Genomic DNA, 25065 nt, shown 5'->3' on the forward strand with positions numbered 1-25065 from the left:
TCATCCTATCGCTTCTCACACAAAGCAAGACATTGTGGTTCAGGATTCAGTGTTATAAATAACCTGTCAACATCTCAAAGATGAGACACCCCCCCAGCAGACACACCACCCCCAAATCTATTTATAATGAATCGTTCGGAATCACGGTAGGTGAGTTAATTAGTATAAATTGTTAGTCATTTTGCAAATGGTGTGGTCACTGGTGCAGATGACCAGAGTACTTTGAGACGGTTCACAAGAGAGCCTTCACCTGCCGGTATTGTGTATTTCATGGAAGAGCCACTGGTGGCTTCTGAATACAGAAGCGAATGAATTTACAGCTGCAGGTTTCGGGTGGGGGGTGGCAAGGGTTGTTGCTGGGTAGAGGGAAGGGGGAAGGAGGATGCAGGATCTCTGCTCTCTGAATCATGCCTTATTCCTTGGAGACCTGTCATTCACAAACCCAATTAGGTACAGGTAGAATGTCACCTCTGACAGAATGAAACCAATGCAAGCTTTGTATGATTGGGTTCTTTAATGAAATCCTGCTTTACTAGCAGGTTCTATTTTCATAAATGTCTATTTAAAAAAAAAAAAAGCCAAATCATATATTTCCCCACGCACTCCTGAAAAGCTTTAATCAGTGTGTCGAAACAGAGAGCTGTTGGGTGTTGCTGTGTGCATTTTGCCAAGAGGGAGAGAAAGATGTGAGGACCAAGAGGAATGCTCTCAGCTTTACCTCTGACCCCTCCACACCTTTCTCAGCATCTGGGCCTTGCGTTCCTCATTTGTAAACAGAAGTTGTTAAATTAGTCTCTCCAAAGGCTGTCATGGAAGCACTCAAAGGTTAAAGATTCTCTGCAAATAATAATGCCTTGCCACAGAAGTGCCCGTTAATTATAAATGAGGAATGGAAGGCAGGCAGCTAGCAGGGAAAATACGTAAGGTCCTTGTGGTTTTGATTTACCTTTTTTTCTTTTTCCTTTTTCTTGTTTCCTCTTTGGTTTTGATTTTTCCTAATGTGTTTGTTGTTCAGGAGTGAAAGGCTATTCTCTGGTTGGAGTCAGGTATGCCCTCTGTAGGTTCTTATTAGGGTTCGGGGGTCAGATTGATCCTACTTTGAATCTCTGTTCTGCTGGCTATTTCAGGTGTACTTTGAACATGTTGCTTAAACTCTCTGAGCCTTTGTTGTCTGGAAAGTGGGGGAGATATTTCCTTTCTCGGATGACTGGCGTGCGAATCTGGGCTCGTGCGTGTCAGGTGTAAGCAAGTCAGGTGCTGTGCATTCTGCTCCGGTGCCTCCACGCTAATCCTGCTTTTGCCCTTATCCGGCTTCACCATGCTTGTTTTGCGTCGCACTTAGCATCTTTAACGTGCTATTGTATATGATCGAATGATTTGTTATGTTTGTTGCTTATTGTTTGTTTCTTCCCCTCTGAGAATATAGGTTCTATGGGGGGGGATCTTTATTTGTTTTGGCTGGGTATCAGTAGTGCCTAGAGCAGTGCCTGGCGGATGGTAGGTACTTGGTGGTTATTTGCTGAATGACTAAAGAGGGCCCGAAGCCCTCGCCCCTTTCTCCCTTCTGTTCAGGCTTCTACTCAATGAGACTCATTATGGATCCGGTTCTTTAATTCTGTGTTTTGCTTTCATCTTTTCTTTGTTCCTTCTTCTGGAGCTTCGAAGTTCATTAGATTATGTCCATCCAGCGTTAAAAAGTGTGCTGTTCCCTGCCTTGCTGAATAAATGAGTTTCCTTGATGAATATTCTGGAGACTGCATTTAGAAGAAAGATCTCTACATTTTGGTCTAAAAGTATGACTTTCTACTAAAAAAACCATTAGTTACCAAAGAGCTTCCTCAACTTGCTTAAACACACTGAAACTTTTTTCTTCCCTTAAGTCATAAACTGACAAAAAAGTTTTGGAGGGAAAAAAAACCCAAAACCCTGACTGCTTCCCAAGACCCCTGACTTCTTTACAGTAGCTGATTAATTAAAGAGTTACTGTTAAAATGAGCTCAGACTATTTTTAAAAGCAATAGCCAGGGTTTGGATGAAACTTCTCTGAGGTTGGAGATGCAAACCAGATCCAAATGTGCATTCTGTCTGGGTATATCTTCAGTCGGATGAAAGGCAGGAAGTGGGAGAATCTGACAAGCCTCACTTGGCTGGACAAAACTGATTTTGTTTCTTTAAATGCATTTTGGTGTCAAAATTCAGGCCAAGACATTAAAAGAATAGGGACAAAAACCGACTGATCATCTCAATAGATGCAAAAAAGCATCTGACAAAATCCAACACCCTTTGTTGATAAAAACACTCAATGACTAGCATAGAAGGAAACTTCTTCAACTTAAAAAAGGAAGGTTACCAAAAACCCCACAGTTATGTAATACTTGATGGTGAAGGTCAGGAACAAGACAAAGAGCTCCACACTTGCCACTTCTGTTCACTGGAGGACCTAGCCAGGGCAATAAGGCAAGATAAAGAAAAAATCAGCATTAGATTGGAAAGGAAGGAATGCAGCTGTCTCTATTCACAGATGATGTGATCTTGTATATAGGAAATCCTAAGGAATACACACACACACACACACACACACACACACACTATTTGAACTAATAAACCAGTTCAGCAAAATTGTAAGATACAAGATCAAGGTACAAAAATCATTTGTGTTGCTATACACTACAATCTGAAAATGTAATTATGCAAACAGTTCCATTTACAATAACGTCAAAAAGAATAAAATACTTGGGAATGAACTTAACAAAAGAAGTGCAAAACTTGTACCTGAAAACCACAAAATATCATTGAAAGAAATTCGAGTAAACTGAAATAAATGGGAAGATGTTCTTTGTTCATGGATTGGAAGACTTAATATTGTTACGATAGCAATACTCTCCAAATTAAAGATTCAGTGCGGTCCCTATCAAAATCCCAGCTTGATTTTTTGCAGAAATTGGCACCCTAAAATTTATATTGATAATTCAGATGTCAGGGGCCCAGAAGAGCCAAAATAATTTTTTAAAAGAAGAACAGAGACTGAGTGAACTGATGAGGATGATTATAATTTTTGTGACTTTCTGTTTGAATTAAAAAAAAAAACAGAGTTGGAGGACTCACACTTCACAATCTCAAAACTTACTACAAAACTACAGTATCAAGACAGTATGGTACTAGCATAAGGATCCACATATAGATCAATGGAATAGAATTGAGAGCCCAGAATAAACCCTTACATTTATGATCAATTGATTTTTGACAAAGGTCAATGCAATTGAATGGTGCTGGGACAGTTAGATAGGCACATGAAGATGAAGTTGGACTCCTACTTCCTGCCATATACAAAACGCAACTCAGAATGGGGGACATGGGTTCGTGCCCCAGTCCGGGAAGATCCCACATGCCGGGAGCGGCTGGGTCCGTGAGCCATGGCCGCTGAGCCTGCGCGTCCGGATCCTGTGCTCTGCAACGGGAGAGGCCACAACAGTGAGAGGCCCGCGTACCGCAAAAAAAAAAAAAAGAGCTAAAACCATAAAACTCTTAGATGAAAATACAAGAGTAAATCTTAATGACCTTGGATCAAGCAACGGTTTCTTAAATATAATACCCAAAGCATAAGGAACAACAAAAAAAATTGGACTTCCTCAAAACCAAAAACTTAGGTGTTTCAAAGGACGTCATCAAGAAAGGGAAGACAGCCCACCAAATGAGAGAAAATTTTTACAAAGTATATATCTGATAAGGACTTGTATCCAGAAAGTATATAAGGAATGCTTTCAGTTCAACAATAAAAAGACAGTTTTAAATGAACTAAAGATTTGAATAGCCATTTCTCCAAAGAAGATATATAATAAGCACATAAAAAATGCTTAACATCATTAGTCATTAAGGAAGTACAAATCAAAACCATTGTAAGATACCACTTCACACCCACTAGGCAACAATCAAAGAGAAAGGCAATGTCAAGTGCAGCAAGAATGTGGAGAAAATGGAGCACTCGTTCATTAACAGGTGGGAATGTAAAAAAGAGCAGATATTTTGGAAAACAGTTTGATAGTTCCTCAAGATGTTAAACATAAAGTTACTGTATGACCCAGCAATTGCATTCCTAGGTAAATACCCAAGAGAATTGAAAACATATATCCATACAAAAAAACGTGTACATAAATAAAGCACCATTATTCAAAAAAACTAAAAAGTGGAAACAATCCAAATGTCTACCAGTTGATAAATGGATAAACAAAATTTAGTATATGGAATATTATAATGCAATAAAAGGAAATGAAAGATTGACACATGCTTCAACATGGATTTATCTTGAAAACATCAGGCTGTGTGAAACAAGCCAGTTTCAAAAGACTGCATATAGTAAGATTCCATTTATATGAAATTTCCAGTACAGGTAAAACCTTAGAGACAGGAAATAGATTAGTGGTTGTCAGGACCTGGGGGGAGGGGAAGGTGGGAAGTTACCGCTAATGCACATGGAGTTTCTTTTGAGGGTGAAGAAAATGTTCTAAAATTAGTGGTGATGCTTTCACATCTCTGAGAATATACTAAAAACCAATGAATTGTAGACTTTAAAATGGTGAATTTTATGGTGTGTGGATTATATCTTCACAAAGCTGTTGTCAAAAAATTCAGGCGCATGGGGATTAGAATTCTGGGCTGTTTCATCAGTTTTATAAGGTGCTACTGAAACTAATTCTGAAGGTCAGAATACAGGTACAACAGCTTATTTTCTTAAAATTTTTTCCTTCTTTATTTTTTTCCTTTCTTTTTATTTTACTGGTAGAAGCTAGAAATGCTCTTGTGTTGCTGACATCAGCGTTTTTATTGCTGCATCATTTTTGTAGCCATGGAAAAGGGAACAGATGGTAATCTTAAAAGAGAAATGTTTTATTTGGGGGAGAGAATTGTATCTTTGGCTGCTATCTTTTGAAATAATTCACATGCATGATCCTCTGGTATATTAAAAAAAAGCTACCAACGTGGGCTAATTTGGGGTTTCTAATTAGAATTTCAAACCTACAAGTATCTTTAGTGGAGGTGGAAATGTCTTTCCCATGAGATCTTAGGGTCAGCTTTGTTTAATGGGCAAAAATATTTTTGCTCTTCTTAAAGAAAATCTCACCTGCAGTTATTTTTATAACCACTTCCTTTCCCTAAGGTCTAGAAACCTTTTATAAAAACGGAATGTTGTCACTGTTTGTTAAACCTACTGGTAATATTTCTGGTCTGCATATGTATTGTGTATATTTAATTACTCTTCCAGTCAAGGAAATTGTGGTCATGGTCCATATCTAGTGTTCTACCTAGTAAAATAAGAGGTATTTTGACATTCCTCTTGGGATACTGATGTAGAAGAAAAGGTTGCGGTCCATGTTTAAATACCCTTAGCATGCTTACCTGGTGGCCTCTGATGGCTCAGGACATTTCCAGGGATGCAGTGCCACGCCTTCTACAAAGACAGGCGTGCTGTGGAACTCTGCTTCAGATGCCAGAAGCCGGTTGCCAAGGAATGTGTTTATGGTTTGGGATCCAAGGGCTGGTGAGTGGCAGGCCAAGTGAAAACCATGGTTTCTTTTGCCTTCCTTCTCACCTCCCGCCTTTGCTGCTTGCAGGAAGATCTGCCTGCACTGCAAGTGCCCTCAGGAGGAGCACATGGTGACGGTGATGCCCCTGGCGATGGAGAAGACTGTCAGCAAACTCATGTTTGACTTCCAGAGGAACTCGACCTCGGATGACGACTCAGGCTGCGCCTTGGAGGAGTATGCCTGGGTCCCGCCGGGGCTGAAGCCTGAACAGGTACCGTTCTTGTCAGGAGGGCAGTTGTGGGGTTGGCTTTTACCTTTGTCTTACCCGTCCTTCCTCATTCCAGTTCAGAAGGGAGAGTTGACTTTGCTGATTCAGAGAAGTGGGGCTACATGGGATGAAGATGTCTGGGGCCCCAGTGGGAAACCAGGAAGAGAAATGAAACTGAGCCTTGGGTGGGCCATGGCTAATTCATTCTGTATTGCCATTTTTAACTGTTCCCCAAAAAAGATGGTCTAGAAACGTCTAGAAACATTAGATAATGAAACTTCATTTTTGGAGAGGGAAGTTGGCCATCAATCTTAATGTTAAGATTCTTTGTAAAGGAGGGTAAGGAAATAAGGATTTACCTTATTCTTCCCAGTGATCTAATGCTGTGTTCAAAAGTTTGGCCTGGCTTTACAAAGAAAGACATTGACATTTCCCGAAATATTTTGGCACTGCCCACAGGCTGTAAATATTATTAGCTTGGTTAGATGAACTTGGTTTCTTTCGTTTCACTGCATTTCTCTCAGTGATATACAGCTTCTGCTTTGCATTTCTTGGTACTTGGAATTTTCTCTTCCACGAGCCTCATGTTGGTTTAGAAGCCCCTCCTGTAAGATGGATATTGTCATGATCTTCCCTGTGCGTCTTTGAGACACAGGTTTATCAGAATCTTAAGTGTGTGACCACTATACCCTTCCTCTGACACAAGAAGTTTCTTTCTCTGGAGATCTTCTCTATGTCTGACAATGTTTTGAAGCTTAAAAACCCTAAAATGTGAAGTCAGGAACTTTAGATGTGGTGATGCTTTTAGAAAAGGCTCTTCATGGTTAGGGAAGACCTAAGAATTCACCAAGAACTTAAGGATGGGACCCTGATAACATCTATTTGGTTAGCTATTTCTTGTCTATGGCCATACCACCCTGAATGCACCCGATCTCGTCTTTCGTTAGCCATTTCTTACTCTTCTTCTTTCTTTCTGAGGTTGTAAATTAACAGATGAAATCAAGCACACAGGCAGGATTCGTTTAGCCAGCAAAGGATTGTTTAAATTTTGAATTAATCACTAATACTTAAAAATTACTAACACTTAAAAATTAGGAAATTTTAATTTTAAAGTTTAAAATCTTACTCTTCAGGGATTTGTGTGCAGGCCATTGAGTTGAGCACTAGTACTTCTTTGCAGGAAGTGTTTAGAAAGAATGACTCTCCAAGTCACCCTAGTCTCCACTAAGCCCATTGCATCCTTTTGTGTTAATCTTCCTACGCCCTACAGGCACTTCCGGTTTGTGATCTCTACTCTGATTCTTACTAGGAAGAAAATGTCTTAGAATAGAAACATTCACAGAAAATAATCTCCATGAGAATTGAAGGGACTTCTGTGTTGGGTTATCAGCAGAAAGAAAGAAGTGTGTTCTCTCTTAGTTTGTAGGTTAAGGTTATATCTTGATTTTCTTCTGTTCCAGTAAAGACTGTATTATTAAAGAATAAGTTGAAGAAGAATGAGCGTATTTGATTGAGTTTTTCTGGAAACTCAGATGAGGTGGTGGGTGACTGAATATCTGTGTTTGACATCACAAGTCTACTGGCAGTACTTGAGCAGTGAGTTTTCACACCTCGATACAGCTGTGAGCTTGTTTCGTTTTCTTGCTCACCTCATTTCCAGCAGCTTCTAGGAGACGCACCCTTCTTTTTTTCACATTGCTTCCTGCTGAGTTGGGCCCTGAAATTCCAACGTTAAGCTATTTTCAGTTCCCTGCTTAGGTAGATTCTTTTCTAAGGCCATTAAATACCATTCTATGATGCTCATATTCAGAGAACATTTTCTACTGCCCCAAGAGAACAGACAGTTGCAGAAGCTAAAGGTCTTGGTTACATTCACCAATTACAAAAGTAAGTGCTTATGTATTTTTGAAGGCCACTTGCCTCATCCAAAGTGAACGTCTTTGGAAAACATAAAATGACTTTCTTTGATTTGTTTTGAAAGAAAATGCTTAATGCTAGGACTTCCCTGTGGGCGCAGTGGTTAAGAATCCGCCTGCCACTGCAGGGGACACGGGTTCGATCCCGGGTTCGATCCCTGGTCCAGGAAGATCCCACATGCCAGGGAGCAACTAAGCCCATGTGCCACAACTACTGAGCCTGCGCTCTAGAGCCTGTGCTCCGCAACAAGAGAAGCCCACGCACTGTGATGAAGAGTAGGCCCTGCTCGCTGCAACTAGAGAAAGACCACGCACAGCAGTGAAGACCCAACCCAGCCAAAAAAAAAATTTTTTAATAAATAAATAATAAACTAAAAAAAAATGATTAATGCTATTTAACAAGTGGTTTGAATTATGTCAGGTGGCAGGATATTCCCGTCTCTTATAACTGTATTTTTCTTTAAATGGTTTTCTCTATTCCCTATACTTACTCAAACCTATATGATACAGATGATTAGAAAGGAAATTGTTCTCCAGAGAGAGACTGTCTCTTTAAGCCCTTTGAAGGGCTCCATATTTGCCAATAAAATATGGATTTGTATTAAAGGTGTTTCAGGGCATCATGTTGCATGAAAAAAATGGTCTTCAAAATTAATTATGAGATCTTTTAAAGTCTATTATTAATGGAACTGATTATAGGTTTAAAGATTTTTTTAAAAGCTGCCTAGTAGCTTTTAGAAAAATTTGAGACCCTAAATGCCTTTTACTAATAAAAATTCTGATGCTTAATATGATGTTAGTGCTCTCTGGTTTGAGAAAAACCATTTTTCTATCAAGAGAAATTACAGTGAACATTAAAATGCTTTGTGCTGGAGGAGAAATAGTCAAGACCAGTTAGGGTTCCAAGTAATGTGTTTTCTTTCTTGTTAGAAACCTTTCATTTTATTCCCTGGTCGTGGGGTTGGTAATATGCCTTCAGGTGACACTCTTTATTATTCTATTTCTTCTGAGAAATGCCTTCAGTTCAATATAACGTGAACGAAAGTTACCTCGGTTTTAGGGAGGTGTTCTTGAACACGGGCACTTAATTTTATAAAAACCCATTAGCTGCAAAACGCAACCTTCTTAAAATAGTGTGGAAAATGAGAAATATAACAGTCGATGCTGGAAAAGATAGGCTTCTATCTTTTACTTTTTAATGGCTGGACTGAAAACTGATCAAAGAAGTTGCCCAGATCCTTTGCCTCTGCTCGCTGCAAATGAGGTGTTTAGTATTATCCAGAGAGCCCTGCGGAGGCGGAGCAGAGAACTGGAGTCTTCCCTGATTGACCATCTGAAGTCACCTATAAGGCTCCAATTTCTCTTCGGGCTTGAGCAATTCATTGTATGTGCCCTGTCTCCTAGAGTTGCTATGGTGATACCTTTACAGTAGATAATACTTTAGGAAGAATTTGGAAATGATTTAACAAGCTTTAAGAAAGGAAAACGGTGAACAGGGTTTCTCAATCTCAGTGCTATTGATATCTTAAGCTAAATAATTCTTGGTGTCGGCGCGGTCCTGTGCATTGTAGGATGATTAGCAGTGTCCCTGGCCCCCACCGACTAGATGTCAGTAGCACTCACCACCCTCTCCCCACAACACTGGGATGACCAAACATGTATCCAGATATTGCCCGTTGCCCCTGAGGGATGAGCTGGGCACCCCAGTTGAGAACCACGGGGTAAAAGTAATGGTGGAACCTGGAGGACATGTCAGCACAAGTCTGGCCCAATCAGGACAAGAAAAGGATGACTCAATTCAGCAAACCTTTATTCGAGCACCTACCAGGTCCTAGCCCTGGTGTTATAGCTGCTGCCTTGAACGGAGGCTGAGTGTTTGGCAGAGTGAAAAAGGTGATCCCACGCTGCTCAAGCAGAGGCCAGTGCTCTCCGAGGTGGATCCTGCCATCCTCCCGAGAAGTCAAAACAAGAAGTGAAATGGTGGGAGGAGCAGGTGACAGGTGGGTCACCGTTTGTCCTCCAAAACAGGAATAGCTTTCTCCTTCTATAATGGGAAGACTTGCCCATTGAGAAAAAGGGAAAGATAAGAAGAAAGAAAGCAGATAAAAATCACTCATAATTCTCCCAACCAAGGAAAATTGTTTTCCAACCTTTTTTGCATGTGTGTAACAAGTATCTATATATATGGGGTACATTTCTGTTTTGTTTTGGACAAAAATGTGATGATGCTATCCATTTATCCTGAAATTTTTCTCAGTTTATGTATCGTGAACTTTTTTTCTGCATTTTTTCTGTATTTAGACCCAGATTATCTTTGGGAGTGGCTGTATAGTTCTCCACTGGTAGTTACTAACCTGTAGTGGCACCACCCACCACTAGGGCGCGCTTGGAAATGTATGTTTAGAAGCGGGGGTTGAGGGGTGGGGGAACTTCCCGGGTGGTCCAGAGGTTAAGACTTAGCCTTCTAGTGCAGGGGATGCGGGTTCGATTGCTGGTCAGGGAGCTAAGATCCCACATGCCTTGAGACCAAAAAACCAAAACAGAAAACAGAAGCAATATTGTAACAGATTAAATAAAGACTTTAAAGACGGTCCACATCAAAAAAAAAAAAAAAATCTCAGAAGCAGGTAGTTATTGTCAAAATGACTAGGGAACTCCCCTAGTATTTTAGTGGGTGGGGGCTTGGATGCTAAACAGCCTGAAAAGTATTAGACGATCGTGCTCAAAGGAGAATTGACCCCTCCCAAAGGCCAAGAGTACCACCATCGAACAACCCTGAACTGAAAATTTATTTTTGAACGTGTGCATCCTTGGTAGCTTTGCTCTATATTAAGTAAACGCGAGCAGCCACCCTTTCTGTACACTTGCTTGCTCCTCCCCTTCACCACGATTCCTAGAGGTGGATAGGTCACGTGTAAACCTCTTTAAGACTTTTGATTCATTGTGCCAAACTGCGCTCCAGAAATGTTGTAACCGGTGCATCCTCTGGGTGGATAGACTTCATTGGGTACATGAGGATATGTTTTTTTTTTTTTTATTAGTGCGTCTACTCCTGATCCTTGAAAATCTGAAGAGACCATCAGATTGCTTCTCCTGAGTTGAGTGTCCTTTTCATTGATGTTTCGGATACTCCAGGTATCCATGGAGAGTTCTCAAATGTGGGTGTCAGCAAATGTTAGTCATTTTACCTTGATCTTAACCATATTTTTGCACGTAAAGAATAGCCATTGGGGGGCTTCCCTGGTGGCGCAGTGGTTGAGAGTCCGCCTGCCGATGCAGGGGACACGGGTTCATGCCCCGGTCTGGGAGGATCCCACATGCCGCGGAGCGCCTGGGCCCATGATCCATGGCCGCTAAGCCTGCGCGTCTGGAGCCTGTGCTCCGCAATGGGAGAGGCCACAACAGTGAGAGGCCCGCGTACCGCCAAAAAAAAAAAAAAGAATAGCCATTGGGTTATTTGTCTGGAACTCTCAACGTTCACTTCAAACTGTTGCAGGAAGGATGAAGAGTGGATACTAGAAGTAATTGCCCAATTTTTGGCTTTCAAAGCATTCTTCCATATGTGGCAAAATAGACCGTCCAGTACTACCTAAAGATGGGGGTGAATTAGCTGATTTTGAGCCCTGTGAAACTCTAAAATCTCTCTGCCGAGGGTACCTAAAATTCTTTATTTGGCTTTTCATTTTAACTTAATGACTATTACTCATCCATCAGATGTCAGATTAACTGTGTCTCCTCTAGGAGTCTCTCTGACCACCCCGCTCTCCCAATACAAAACTAAGTCTCCAGTCCCACGCTTTGTGACAGTCCCCACAGTTTTCCTTTTTAGTGCCTCTCAAACTTGTAATTACTCAGCAGCGTAATTTTTTGTTTAATATTTGGCTCCCCCACTTTGCTTTAAGATCCAAGAGGGCAGAGATCTTGTCTGCTTTGTTCTTCGGGAATTTTCCAGCACCTAGCACAGCACCTGACATGTGGCAGGCACCCCACCACTATTTGTTAAGAGGCAGGCAGGTCACCGGAATCCTCTGCAGCAGCAGAGATGTTCAGGATTGCATCACACAGTGAAAAGATAAAGGTCTTTTAAATGTTTTTCTACATGAAGAACTAGTCTGTATCCATTATTCCTGCTCCCTCTATTTCCCTTAAAAGTATGTATTCTAAGCACATTCCCCTAATAATCCCAGCTGCTTCAGAGATGTCTTAGGTTGCAAAGGGGCAGGAGATGGGTGACATCTTGGGAAGGACTATGCAGCAGCACAAAGCTGTGGCAGCACTGCCAGCCCCAAGGCTTAGGGTCTGGAACATAGTGTGAGGAACCGTGGGTCTGGCAGAAGCCCTCTGTGTTTCCAAACCAGAGGACCATTTGTGTCCCTGTAAAATTTGGAGAACCCATTGGGAGGCACAAGGTGAAGGGGAAGCAGCATAGCCCAGTGGGAAAGAGCCTCACTTCCAGAGCCAGTAAATCTGACTACTGCTCCATCCCTTTCCGACCTCAGGAAAGTTGTTCAGCTTCCAGGAGCCTCAGTTTCCCCCTGATGATGATGATAATGTGGAGAAAATTCTTAAACTTTCATTGAACACTTGTTATGTGCCCACCACCGTTTTCAACTTTTGTGTGCATTACTGTATTTAATTCTTATAACAACCTTATTCGGTAATTATCATTCCTGTCTCTGTGTTAGAAGTGAGTAAAGCAAGGCTCAGAGAAGTGGAATAACTTGCCTGAGGTCACACAGCTAAGGAGTAGCAGAGAGGGATTCAATCTTAGATACCCTGATCCAGGAGCTGATACTCTTAGACCTCGAGAGCCAAGGGCTGATCTGGCCCCGAGTGAGGGAATGTGTAGAAAGTTCCCAGGGCAGTGTGTACACATAGTAGATGCTCAATAAAATGATTGTTTCCTTATCACTCTTCTTGTGAAGCTGTAGTCAGCGTTGCTGATTACTACTGCCCTGAGCAGGCAGGAAGAAGCGGGGAAGGAACATAAGACTGTCCAGGACAGAAGAAGGTTATGTCGGGTGGAAGAGGGACATTAAACATAGGGTTAACCAGAATCCAGGATTCCTTCTCAGCCTGCTCAAAGGCTTTTAATCATATCATTTTGATTGTGCTGCTCCAGGAGCCTTTCTGTTCTCCAGGTTCTCTGCTGTGGGATTGTCATAAAGGCGCGGCTTCTTTCTAATGAAGTTCTGGCTCCACTGAGCCAGAGCAGCTTGGACAGGGGACCAGATGGAGCCACCTGACTCTGAAATATCCAGGGTCCCAAGCGGGCTTCGGGGGCTGTCTGCTGTAGAAATGAGGTCTGCCACCTCCTTCCTCGGTGCCTGGGGTCACCTGCAGCATCACAGTCCCTGGGCCTGGGAGGAGTGAGTGAGCCCCCGGGGCATTTTCTGTAGGCCGCTCAGGGTGCAAAGAGAACCTCCCCACAAAGGAGAATGGCCTATATTGAGGATCTGCAGGTCAGCCGGAAGCGTGGCTCCTTGCCCTGCCTCTCACAGTCTCTTTAGCAGCCATCTCCAGTGGGTGGGCTTCATGGCAGCTCTCCACTGCATTGCACGCCCCTAGTCAGAGTAGAAGAATGAGTCAGAGCGTACGCTGGAGAACGTTGTGACAAAGGAGTAGCGATCGGGCTCTTTCTGTTCCTTCCTTCCCTGAACTCCTGTGCACCTACTCTGTGTCAGGCACCGTTCTAGGCACTGAGGGTAAAAGAGTAGCCAAGGGCTTCCCTGGTGGCACAGTGGTTGAGAGTCCGCCTGCCGATGCAGGGGACACGGGTTCGTGCCCCGGTCTGGGAAGATCCCACATGCCGCGGAGCGGCTAGGCCTGTGAGCCGTGGCCGCTGAGCCTGCGCATCCGGAGCCTGTGCTCCGCAACGAGAGAGGCCACAACAGTGAGAGGCCCACATACCGCAAAAAAAAAAAAAAAAGAGTAGCCAAGATCCCTGAGGTTTCTGCTTCACTGTAGTTCTAAGCGGAGGTGTTGGAGACGGCGGGGATTAGCTAATTTAGATTGATTGGTCAGGAGCAGACTCTCCGGGGCGGTGGTCTTTGAGCTGCTACTGAATGACATGAGGAAGCCCACCATGCAAAGATCTGGCTTGTGGCAGAAGTTCAGGGATTTACGTGAAGCTCAGAAGTAAGACGAAATCCGTACCAACTTTGTATCTGCACACAAAATTTGGGGAGAGTGTTGTTGGATGGTCTGGGGAGAAATGAATAGGGCCCATGCAGTGTCGAGCTCTGGCCAAGGTAGCCACCGACATGAGGGCTGGGTAGTCCCACTGCTGTCCCTCCCCCTGGGAAATCGAAGGAGCCCCCATCACCCATCACTTTGATGTTTCTGCCTGCGGGCAGAGATAAGGCAACAGAGATTCCCCCATTCAGAGGTGACTAGAGAGGGAACAAGGAACCTTCCCCATGCCAAGTGCATAATGCATACTTTACATACGTTTATGTCTACCCCTTTTGTCATATGCCCCACCTTCTAAAATGTGAGCCTGTTGGAGGGAGACAGACAGTGTCTTGCTCACCGCTGCATACTCAGTGCCTAAAATAATGTCTGATACATTATTCAATAAACAGATGTTATATGAATAAACAGTCCCATTTAATCCTTGTATAAAATCCTCCACTTTCCCACTGAATACCCTGCAACTCAGAGAAAATCAGGCTTGACCAGGATGTCACAGCTAGTAATGGGCAGAGCCAGGATTCACAGCAGCCTTATTTGGGCTTCTCTTCCTCCACACCCACCCCGCCCCCCGCCCCCGCCTTCCATGGTGATCCACCCAGGATATCAGATCCGAGGGCGTCAGCTTGGCACGTGTTGGAGGAGGGAGTGGCTTGCATCACACTAGGCTCTTTCATTCTCGGGGGAGGGAGATGGCTTCTCATCTCCAGTTGACCCTGGTGACCAAGGAATTCCTCTTTCCCCACCTCCAGTTTCCCCATCGCTGCAGGAAGTAGCATGGTCCTACCTTCAAAGGCTTGTTTCTCCATCAGCAGTCTGTTTATCTCTGGCTCTTCTCAATCTCTCATCCTGGCTGGGAGCCTGCTTGGTGACAACCACATTTCGTCTTCTTCCTCCAGTGGCCGTCATGTTCCTAGTACTGTGTCACATACCTGGGCAGTCAACAGTGATATTCATTGAGCAGGTATTTATCAAGTGATAACCATATTCCAGATACTGCAGGAACAGCCATGAACAAACAAACAAGTATCCTTGCCCTTAGGGAGCTGACACTCTAGTGGAGAATACAGACAGATGAACCACTGAATGAACAATATACTTTCAGAGAATGATGTGTGCTGGGAAAGCAGTAAAGAAAGGGTGATGTGATTTAGAGCCAGGGTTGGCAAAATTTTACTGTAAAGAGCCAGTTAGTAAATATTTTAGGCTTTGTGGGACATACAGTCTCTCTCGCAGATACCCAACTCTGACATTGTCATGGAGAAGCAGTCATACACAACACATAATGAATGGGCATGGCCATGTGACAATAAAACTTTATTTACAAAAACAGGCAGCGGGCCTGATTTGACCCATAGGCTGTAGTTTGCTGGTCCCTGATTTGGAGAATCTACTTTAGATTGGTGGTGGGGGGGGGGGCAAAGAAAGCCTGTCTGAGGAAGTGACATCTGAGCTGAGTTGTTACTTGGAATGATGGTTAGATTACTCAGATTCAGCCTATTCTGGTGGTTTTCAAAATCTGGTTCCCATGCCTGCAACATGAGTATCATCTGGGAAATCACTAAAAAAATACAGATTTTCAGGCTCTGTCCCAGACCTACTGAACCAGAGCTCTGGAGGTGGGCCCAGCATTCTCTTCAACAGGGCCTTCGGGTGTTTCTGATACAGGCCAAAGCTTGAGAACCGCTGCTCGTGTGTTGCGGAAAAGCAGCAGTGTTGGAAATACATGGAGCCGAATCTTGGCTCTACCACATATTAACTCTATAACCTTGGATGCCCTAAGCTTCAGTTGTCTTGTCTGTAAAATGAAGAGACTTTTATGCCAAAGTCTAACGTAGCTGTGAAGGCTAAATGAATTACTCTCTAAAGAGCCTAGGAGATCTAGGCTGACACATCGTAGGTCCTCATAAAATGGTAGCTGCAGTCATTACCAGCCTCACTGGCTGGGTCTTCGAGACACTGATGCAGATTTGCCCATGGGTAGTAATAGAGGATGAGCCCCAGCATCTTCCCCATGAGCAAGACGTCTTTCATCCCCAGCTTGTTGCCCCTGACTGACATACCCTGAATATGGCCTGAACACAAGGCTGTTTGTTAAAGGAGAATTCAAGATACTTTTAAAATTCTTTGACTGGTCCTGCTTCTTCAGCTCTCTCCTTGGCCTGTTAGCCCAGAAGATGCTCTGGTCTCTGCTGTTGCAGAATCATGAATTCTACATCTGTGACTCACCACTGGGCTGGGGCCGCAGTGCCAGGCACTCAGCTTCACCATTCACTCTGAGGCTATTGACAGTTTGTTCTTTTAATGTAAGAAGCTATTTGTACCAAGAGGGACAGAGGCTGGCAGGTGTGGGTGCAGGGAGAGAAGAATGACGAAGTAGTTCAGCTCTCTAGGCCTGCTGGGTCATTCTGGTTCATAGGGAGGGAATCTAATAACCCCTCTAAAAGCTCCACAAAAACCATCATTAGACTCGCCAGCCATTTGCTGTGTCATCTTCATTTCATTATTCCATCAGCACATGCTGAGCTCAAAATGGAATTTCATGGCTGCGGTGAGACACATGACTCTCCAACTGGATTGGATTAAATTTCTTCTAAGCTGCGTCTCTTGTGTTAGCTTTCACTGTCACTCACCCCCGTGTTCTCAGTGCTGTGTGAGGAGTGAGTGGGGAGGGGAGGTGAGGAGGAAGCCTGAATGCGTGCGGTCTCCTCCAGTTCTCAGGAAACCAGTCACATGAACGATGCTCTGTTGATCTTGGCTCCAGAAGTGCACTGACGTCATCGGATGGCAGTGGGAAATGTGCCTGTCTGTGCAGCCTTCAATAAAATTGCCTGTTAGTGAGCTCGTTTTCAAGGGAGCTGTCAGAGATGGGACAAGAATTGGGGTGTAGGCTGGAGGGCCTCTGTCAGATGAAGTCAGCAGCAGGGTGGCCAGATGCCACCAGCAGGGCCCTGTCAAGGCTCGTTTGCAGAGTGCAAGGCCTGGAGAAGCCAAGGCCCATTTGCAGACGTGGGAGGGGAGACCTGCCATTGGAGTTCCCACCTTTCGAGGGAGATGGCTCCAACCTTTATAGTAAATGTGTTCCGGGATCCTGGAGATGAGGAGTGAGCCTCAGGACTTCGACATCCTGTAGGCGTTCACAGCTGCACACCCTTTCTGCCGACTGAGCAGCCTACACTGTGGGCTGCTGCGACAGTTGATTTACTATCAAGATGATCCCCTCTGCCTTCTGACTCATGAGACATTTTGAGCAGTTTCATGGGATGGTTGGATGAATCTACCATCAAGGCAAGTAGTGACTACCTTCCTCCAACTGTCCATCTATTTGTCCATCCGTTCATTCATTCACTAGGGCATTCAGCTATGGATTCATTCAGCAGTTATTTATTAAGTGCCCATTACGTGCAAGCCCTTAGTCTAGGTGTGATTTCACTGTGGCTGTTTTCCAGGTCCAGTGTAGAACTGGAGCTTCCCAGGCCCTGTCTTGACGTTGTGCTTTGTGTAGCATGCGGTTATTCACAGGCAGGTGTAGACATCCCTCTTTGAGGAAGACCCACACAGACTTGAGGCTTTGTGCTGGTGTCCTATGGCTTCTACCTTGTTAGTACCTATCCCCCAGAGCTCACAGTGTTCAAGAGTATAAGCTTTGATGCTGACTAACTCTGTGTTCGCATCCTAGCTGTGTTGCTCACAAACATTGGCCAAGTTCATCCACTTCCATGAGCTTTCATGTCATCATTGGAAAAATAAGAATGTCATTATGCAGCTGTAGCATGGTTGTGAGAATTAAATGAGACCATGCCTTAAGCATGGAGCTTTAAAAATGTCAGCTTTTAGCTTTCTTTTTAATAGCCCCAAATTGAAACAACCCAAATGTCCCATCAACAGATGAATGGATAAACAGATTGTGTTGTATCATAGAGTAGAATGCTACTCTATAGTAAAAAGGAATGAACTCTTGATATATACAACAACATTCATGAATCTCAAAATCATTATTCTGAAAGAAGCCAGACCATAAAAGTACATACTGTTTGATTCTATTTATACACAACTCTAGAAAATTTGAACTAATCCGTAGTGACAGAAAGCAGATGAGTGGTTACTTGGGGATAGGGAGGTGCATGGGGAGAGAGTAGGAGGGAGGAGTGACAGAGGGCAGAGGAAACTTTTCAAGGTAATAGGTATTTCAGTATCTTGATTATGCTGATGGTTTTGTGGGTATATGTATATGTCAAAACTTACCAAGTTGTATATTTCAAATATGTGAAGCTTATTATATTTCAAATACCTCAGTAAAGTGAATGAATGAAGTTGCTCTTTAGCAAACAGGAAGGCAAGCATCTTTGCATGCCAGTGCTGGAGGCTTCCTAAGGTTTCATGGTTGCCTTAGGAAGTAACTGAGCCCTCTGACCAAGTACTGTCGGAAAGAATTGCTCAGTGTTAATTGTGCGCAGTAAAAACGGAGATTTGGGACAGAAATTCATCAACATCCAGATGGATGGCACTAAAAAATCAGTTCCACAGACTGGCTCATTTCATCATCTCTGTAAATGCTCTAGGACGGTGCCTAACATGTAGTTGGCACTCGGTAAGTAGTGGTGGTAGTTATTGCTGTGGCAATTAGAAAGACTGGTACAAACTCAGTGATCATATCTTGCTAAAGGAAGATAATTATTCAGGTAATTCTGGACCTATACTTCCTGAACCAAAAGGATAAATTCATAACCTCTCAGCTTGGTAGGGGATCAGGGCTGCCATGTACGGTTGTACAGTTTGTATACTGCACAAAGGTGCCTGGCCAAGGGGTTGATTAAAGGTTGATATTCACCTGGGCTTTGGTGACTACCAACCAGAGTAGGACATTTTATTTAACCTAGGACACCTTACAATTTACTTGGGTGTGGTACAGGACTCTCTCTTCTGAGACTGAGAGCTTGCTTTTCGTAATTTGTAGTTGGGGTGGAGGGGGGTGTCTTTTTCTAATTTCCATTAAGGTACCAAAAAGTCTAGCAGCAACCTAGGAGGGACTGTCAACATTAACTAGCCTAGCTCAATGATGCCTTTTCATTCTTGCCCTGCAATCCTGGGGTCCTAGGAAACCTCCTTTCTGATTCTTGCCAAAGGGTATTAGGAATACGAGGTGATATCCTCATGTTCACTGGCATTGAGTGTTCTGTGGAGAGGAGGAGGTAGGTTATGATTTCCCGAGTTTTGATGGTCAAGCTTTTGAACACTTAAGCCCCCTTTTTGTCCTCTCCCTCCTCTTCCATCATTTTGCAAATCATTGCAAGCGTCATAACCTTGGACAGAGACACAGGCAGAGAAGTGAGTTGAAATGCCAACCAACTGATTTTGTCAGCCACTTGGCAACTGTGTTCATATTGTTTGAGGGAGAAGGTCAAGTCAAACTATAAAAGTAAATTTAAGGTTGGACTTGTGCATGGTTTTGAAGCTCCCATCCTCTCCTGGACCCCATTGCTGTGTGGAAATCAAGAATTCATCTGGCTGGTGAATATGACATGAGAAATAGCTCTGCTGAAATATGGTCAGTGGGTGGTCTTTCCCAAGCATAGTGATTAAAAGCCATGACTGTGGTATCAGATACATACGGAACCTGATCCAGCTCTGCTACTCTCTGGCTATATTTATGATTGGAACAGGTTATTTAACTTGGTGAAGTCATTTTTCTTCATCTATAAAATGAAGATAGTAACGGTTCCTACCTTATAGGGCAACTGTTCCAGAACCTGGTATTTCAAGAACCCGGTATTACATATAATTACTTTTTCTTTTTTTAAATAAATTTATCTTATTTATTTCTTTTTGGCTGTGTTTGGTCTTCGTTGCTGTGTGCGGGCTTTCTCTAGCTGCGGCAAGCGGGGGCTACTCTTCCTTGAGCGGGCTTCTCATTGTGGTGGCTTCTCTTGTTGTGGAGCGTGGGCTCTAGGCGTTCAGGCTTCAGTAGTTGTGGCACATGGGCTCAGTAGTTGTGGCTCGCGGGCTCTAGAGCACAGGCTCAGTAGTTGTGGCGCATGGGCTTAGTTGCTCCACGGCATGTGGGATCTTGCAGGACCAGGGCTCGAACCCATGTCCCCTGCATTGGCAGGCGGATTCTTAACCACTGCGCCACCAGGGAAGCCCACATATAATTACTCATTGGAAAGGCCAATTAGTATGAAAATACTTTTCTTGGAAAAGCGCATCTGAAGAAGAAAAAAAATTGAGAACTAAGTCTGAAGTTCCTGTTCAGCGATTGGAGGGAGCGGGGGTGGAGGAGACAAGACCCATAGAAATAAGGCTTCAAAGATTATTAAACCTAAACCTTGTAAATGATATTTAAGAAAACAATCTCAGAGAAAGTATATGACTTGCACATTGTCATATAGAGCCAGAATTTAGAGAGCTGAATTAATTTATTTCATCACTCTTCCCCTTACCTAAGTGATCTTCACCAAGTTTCTTAGCACCTTCTAGCTTCTGTTCCCCATTTGGAAAATAAGGGTGTGAAATCTTTCCTTCCCACTCTAAAGTAAGAATAAACAAAATAATGTTTCTAAATTGTTAGAAGAAAGGTGTTAGAATTAATGAACAATAATTACTATTATAATATACTGTATAGCCTTCATAATTTTTTGTCTATTTGGTCTATCGATGCTAAGAGACATATTTTAAAATCTCTCACATTGTTTATAGATTTGTTTCTTCTTGTATTTCTATTTTGCTTATATTTTGGAAGCTATATTTTTGGGTACCTAAAAGTTTATGAATACACTCCAACTTTTATAGATTTTTTCCTTTTATTATTTTGTAACATCTTAAAAATTGTTTGCATTTAATTTATTTTAACATGAAAATCATTTTTATGGTTCTTAAAAAGTTTATGAACAGATGCATTAATAATATTTTCCAGGAATATAAGTAGGGAAGTGATAGCTCAATCAACAAATTGTGTCACTAATAATTTTGAAATGACCAAGGAGCTATTAATCAACTGTAACATCACTTTTAATCCATCCTAATTATACTTACTTAAATATAAGTTTTCTTCAGTATTAATATTGCATACTGGCTTTTTTAAGGGGAATAATTGCAAGACTGTACTTTTTCATTCTTTTATTTCAACCTTTTCTTACGGATTCAAGTAGGCAGCATATCATGGATATTGTTTTTTTCTTTTTAATCCAAACTGATAATCTTCTGATTGATGGATATATTTACATTTATTGTGATAACTGATATAATTATTACTCCCACTTTTTTTGTTGTTTTGTTTGCTGTGTGTTTTTCCTCTGCTTTTTTCTATTTTCTTGAATTCTATTTTTTAATGTTTTCCCTGTTTCCTTCATTTTCCTTTACTTGTTGGAAAATTATAGAACACATCTCTAAGAGAAAAACAAATACCATATGCTAACGCATATATATATGGAATCTAAAAAAACGGTATTGATGAATCTAGTGGCAGGGCAGGAATAAAGACGCAGACGTAGAGAATGGACTTGAGGACACGGTGGGGGAAGGGGAAGCTGGGACAAAGTGAGAGAGTGGCATGGACATATATACACTACCAAATGTAAAATAGTTAGCTAGTGGGAAGCAGCCACATAGCACAGGGAGATCAACTCGATGCTTTGTGACCACCTAGAGGGATGGGATAAGGAGGGTGGGAGGAAGATGCAAGAGGGAGGAGATATGGGGACATATGGGTACATATAGCTGAAACTTTGTTGTACAGCAGAAACTAACACAATACTGTAAAGCAATTATACTCCAATAAAGATGTTAAGAAAAAAAATACATTGCTATTTTCTGGTGGCCACTTGCCATTTCTTAACACCCAGCCACACTGCATCTCTTGCCAGTCTTCAAGTACCCTGAGCTTCCTCCAGCCTCAGGGCCTTCTCACTTGCTGTATTTAATGCATTGCTTTCCCACCTCATTCATTTTTTTTTAATTGAAGTATAGTTGATTTACAATGTTGTGCCTGTCTGTGCTGTACAGCAAAGTGACTCAGTTATACACATATATGCATTCTTTTTTTATATTCTTTTCCAGTATGGTTGATCACAGGATATTGAGTATAGTTCCGTGTGCTATACATTAGGACCTTGTTGTTTATCCATTCTAAATGTAATATCAGTACTTTGCATCTACCAACCCCAAACTACCAGTCCATCCCTCTCTCTCCTCCCCTCCCCCTTGGCAACCACAAGTCCGTTCTCTGTGTCTGTGAGTCTGTTTCTATTTTGTAGATAAGTTCATTTGTGCCATATTTTAGATTCCACATATAAGTGATATCATATGGTATTTGTCTTTCTCTTTCTGACTTACATCACTTAGTATGATAATCTCTAGTTGTAGCCATGAGGCTGCAAATGGCATTATTTCATTCTTTTTTATGGCTGAGTAATATTCCATTATATATATATGTACCACATCTTCTTTATCCACTCATCTGTCCATGGACATTTAGGTTGTTTCCGTGTTTTGGCTATTGTGAACAGTGCTGGTATGAACATAGGAGTGCATATATCTTTTGAATTATAGTTTTGTTGGGGTATATTCCTAGGAGTGGGATTGCTGGATCATATGGTAATTCTATTTTAGTTTTCTGAGGAACCTCCTTACTGTTTTCCATAGTGACTGTACCAACTTACATTCCCACCAGTAGTATAGGAGGGTTCCCTTTTCTCCACAGCCTCTCCACATTCCACCTCATTCATTTTTTAACAAGTATCAGTCTTTATGACTTCCTTCTGCCTTTAACAGGGACCTTACATGATGTACATTTTAGTACCATTTCTTAGATTGCTTATGAAAGAGTTTTCCTTCCCTATGAGTAGCCTGTGTCTCAGTGCATTTCAAAGCTACCTTACCTGACCTTGAATTCATATTTGCTCAAGCTTAAGGAAATTTTTGGATAGTTTCTCTTAAACCAAAATCGTATCAATACTAGTAATTTTTTCATTTTTCACTAATCTTTTTTTTAATTTTAAAAAATTCTTTGTACAGTTTTTCAATGTTACTTTCTATTTACAGTTGTTACAAAATATTGGCTCTGTTCCCCTTGTTATACAATACATCCTTGAGCCTATCTTACACCCAGTAGTTTGTACCTCCCTCCTCCCCAGCCCCTACATTGCCCCTCCCCACTGGTAACCAGTAGCTTGCTCTGTATACCTGTCAGTCTGCTTCTTTTTTTGTTATATACACTAGTTTGTTGTATTTTTCAGATTCCACATACAAGTGATATCATGCAATATCTGTCTTTCTCTGTCTGGATTATTTCACTTAGCATAATGCCCTCCAAGTCCATCCATGTTGCTGCAGATGGCAAAATTTCATTCTTTTTATGGCTAAGTAGTATTCCATTATGTATATATACCACATCTTCTGTATTCATTCATCTGTAGATGGACACTTAGGTTGCTTCCATATCTTGGCAATTGTAAATAATGCTGCTATGAACATTGGGGGTGCATATATCTTTTTGAATGAGTGTTTGGGAATTTTTTTTTTTTTGCATATATACCCAGAAGTGGAATTGCTGGGTCATATGGTAGTTCTGTTTTTAGTTTTTTGAGAAACCTCCATATGTTTTCCACCAATTTACATTCCCACCAACAGTGTACAAGGGTTCCCTTTTCTTCACATCCCTGCCAGTATTTGTTATTTGTGTTCTTTTTGATGATAGCCATTCTGACAGGTGTGAGGTGATAGTTCACTGTGGTTTTGATTTGCATTTCCCTGATGATTATCAATGTTGAGCATCTTTTCATGTGCCTGTTGGCCATATGGATTTCCTCCTTGGAAAAATGTCTATTGAGTTCTTCTACCCATTTTTTAATTGGGTTATTTGTTTTTTTGATGTTGAGTTGTCTGAACTGTTTATATATGTTGGATATTAATCACTTATCTGTCATATCGTTTGCAAATATCATCTCCCATTCAGTAGGCTGTCTTTTTGTTTTGTTGATGGTTTCCTTTGCTGTGCAAAAGCTTTTAAGTTTAATTAGGTCCCATTTGTTTATTTTTGCTTTTATTTCTGTTGCCTTGGGAGACTGACCTAAGAAAACATTGATACAGTTTATGTCAGAGAATGTTTTGCATATGTTCTCTTGTAGGAGTTTTATGGTGTCATGTCTTAAAGACTTAAATATTTAAGTCTTTAAGCCATTTTGAGTTTATTTTTGTATATGGTGTTAGAGAATGTTCTAATTTCATTTTTTTTGCAAGTAGCTGTCCAGTTTCCCCAGTACCACTTATTGAAGAGACTGTCTTTGCTCCATTGTATGTTCTTGCCTCCTTTGTCATAGATTAATTGACCATAAGTGTGTGGGTTTATTTCTGGACTTTCTCTCCTGTTCCATTGATCTATGGGTCTGTTTTTGTGCCAGTACCATACTATTTTGATTACTGTAGTTTTGCAGTATTGTCTGAAGTCAGGGAGCATGATTCCTCCAGCTCTGTACTTCTTTCTCAAGATTGTTTTGGCTATTTGGAGTCTTTTGTGTTTCCATACAAATTTTAAAATTATTTGTTCTAGTTCTGTGAACAATGCTGTTAGTATTTTGATAGAGATTACATTGAATCTGTAGATTGTCTTGGATAGTATAGTCATTTTGACAAAATTGACTCTTCCAATCCAAGTACACAGTATATACTGTATATCTTTCCATCTGTTTGTGTTGTCTTCAGTTTCTTTTATCAGTGTCTTCCAGTTTTTGGAGTCCAGGTCTTTTGCCTCCCTAAGTAGGTTTATTCCTAGGTATTTTATTTTTTTGATGCAATGGTAAATGGGATTGTTTCCTCAGTTTCTCTTTCTGGTACTTCGTTGTTAGTATATAGAGATGCAACAGATTTCTGTATATTAATTTAGTATCCTGCAACTTTACCACATTCATTGATTAGCTCTAGGAGTTTTCTGGTGGCATCTTTAGGGCTATATATAATAACATGTCATCTTCAAACAGTGTTAGTTTTACTTCTTCCTTTCCAATTTGCATTCTTTTTATTTCTTTTTCTTCTCCGATTGCCGTGGCTAGGACTTCCAAAACGATGTTGAATAAAAGTGGTGAGAGTGGGCATCCTTGTCTTGTTCCTGATCTTAGAGGAAATGCTTAGCTTTTCACCACTGAATATGAGGGTAGCTGTGGGTTTGTCATAT

At 41.8% G+C, this 25065-nt stretch overlaps 1 protein-coding gene across 5 annotated transcripts in view; it reads left to right on the forward strand.

Annotated features, from left to right (window-relative positions):
• Positions 1-25065, forward strand: part of PRICKLE2 (prickle planar cell polarity protein 2) — a 345342-nt gene that overhangs the window by 238716 nt on the left and 81561 nt on the right. For all 5 annotated transcript variants that reach the window (XR_014295598.1, XM_082639435.1, XM_082639438.1 and 2 more), the window contains one exon: positions 5610-5793. Coding sequence is in view for 4 of the 5 variants with exons in the window: in XM_082639435.1 (XP_082495561.1) it covers positions 5610-5793 (184 nt within the window). In the remaining variant the exon portion in view is untranslated. The remainder of the gene's footprint in view (positions 1-5609; positions 5794-25065) is intronic.

This window comes from Mesoplodon mirus, assembly GCF_964341445.2.
Source record: "Mesoplodon mirus genome assembly, chromosome: 12".
Taxonomy (NCBI): Eukaryota; Metazoa; Chordata; class Mammalia; order Artiodactyla; family Ziphiidae; genus Mesoplodon; species Mesoplodon mirus.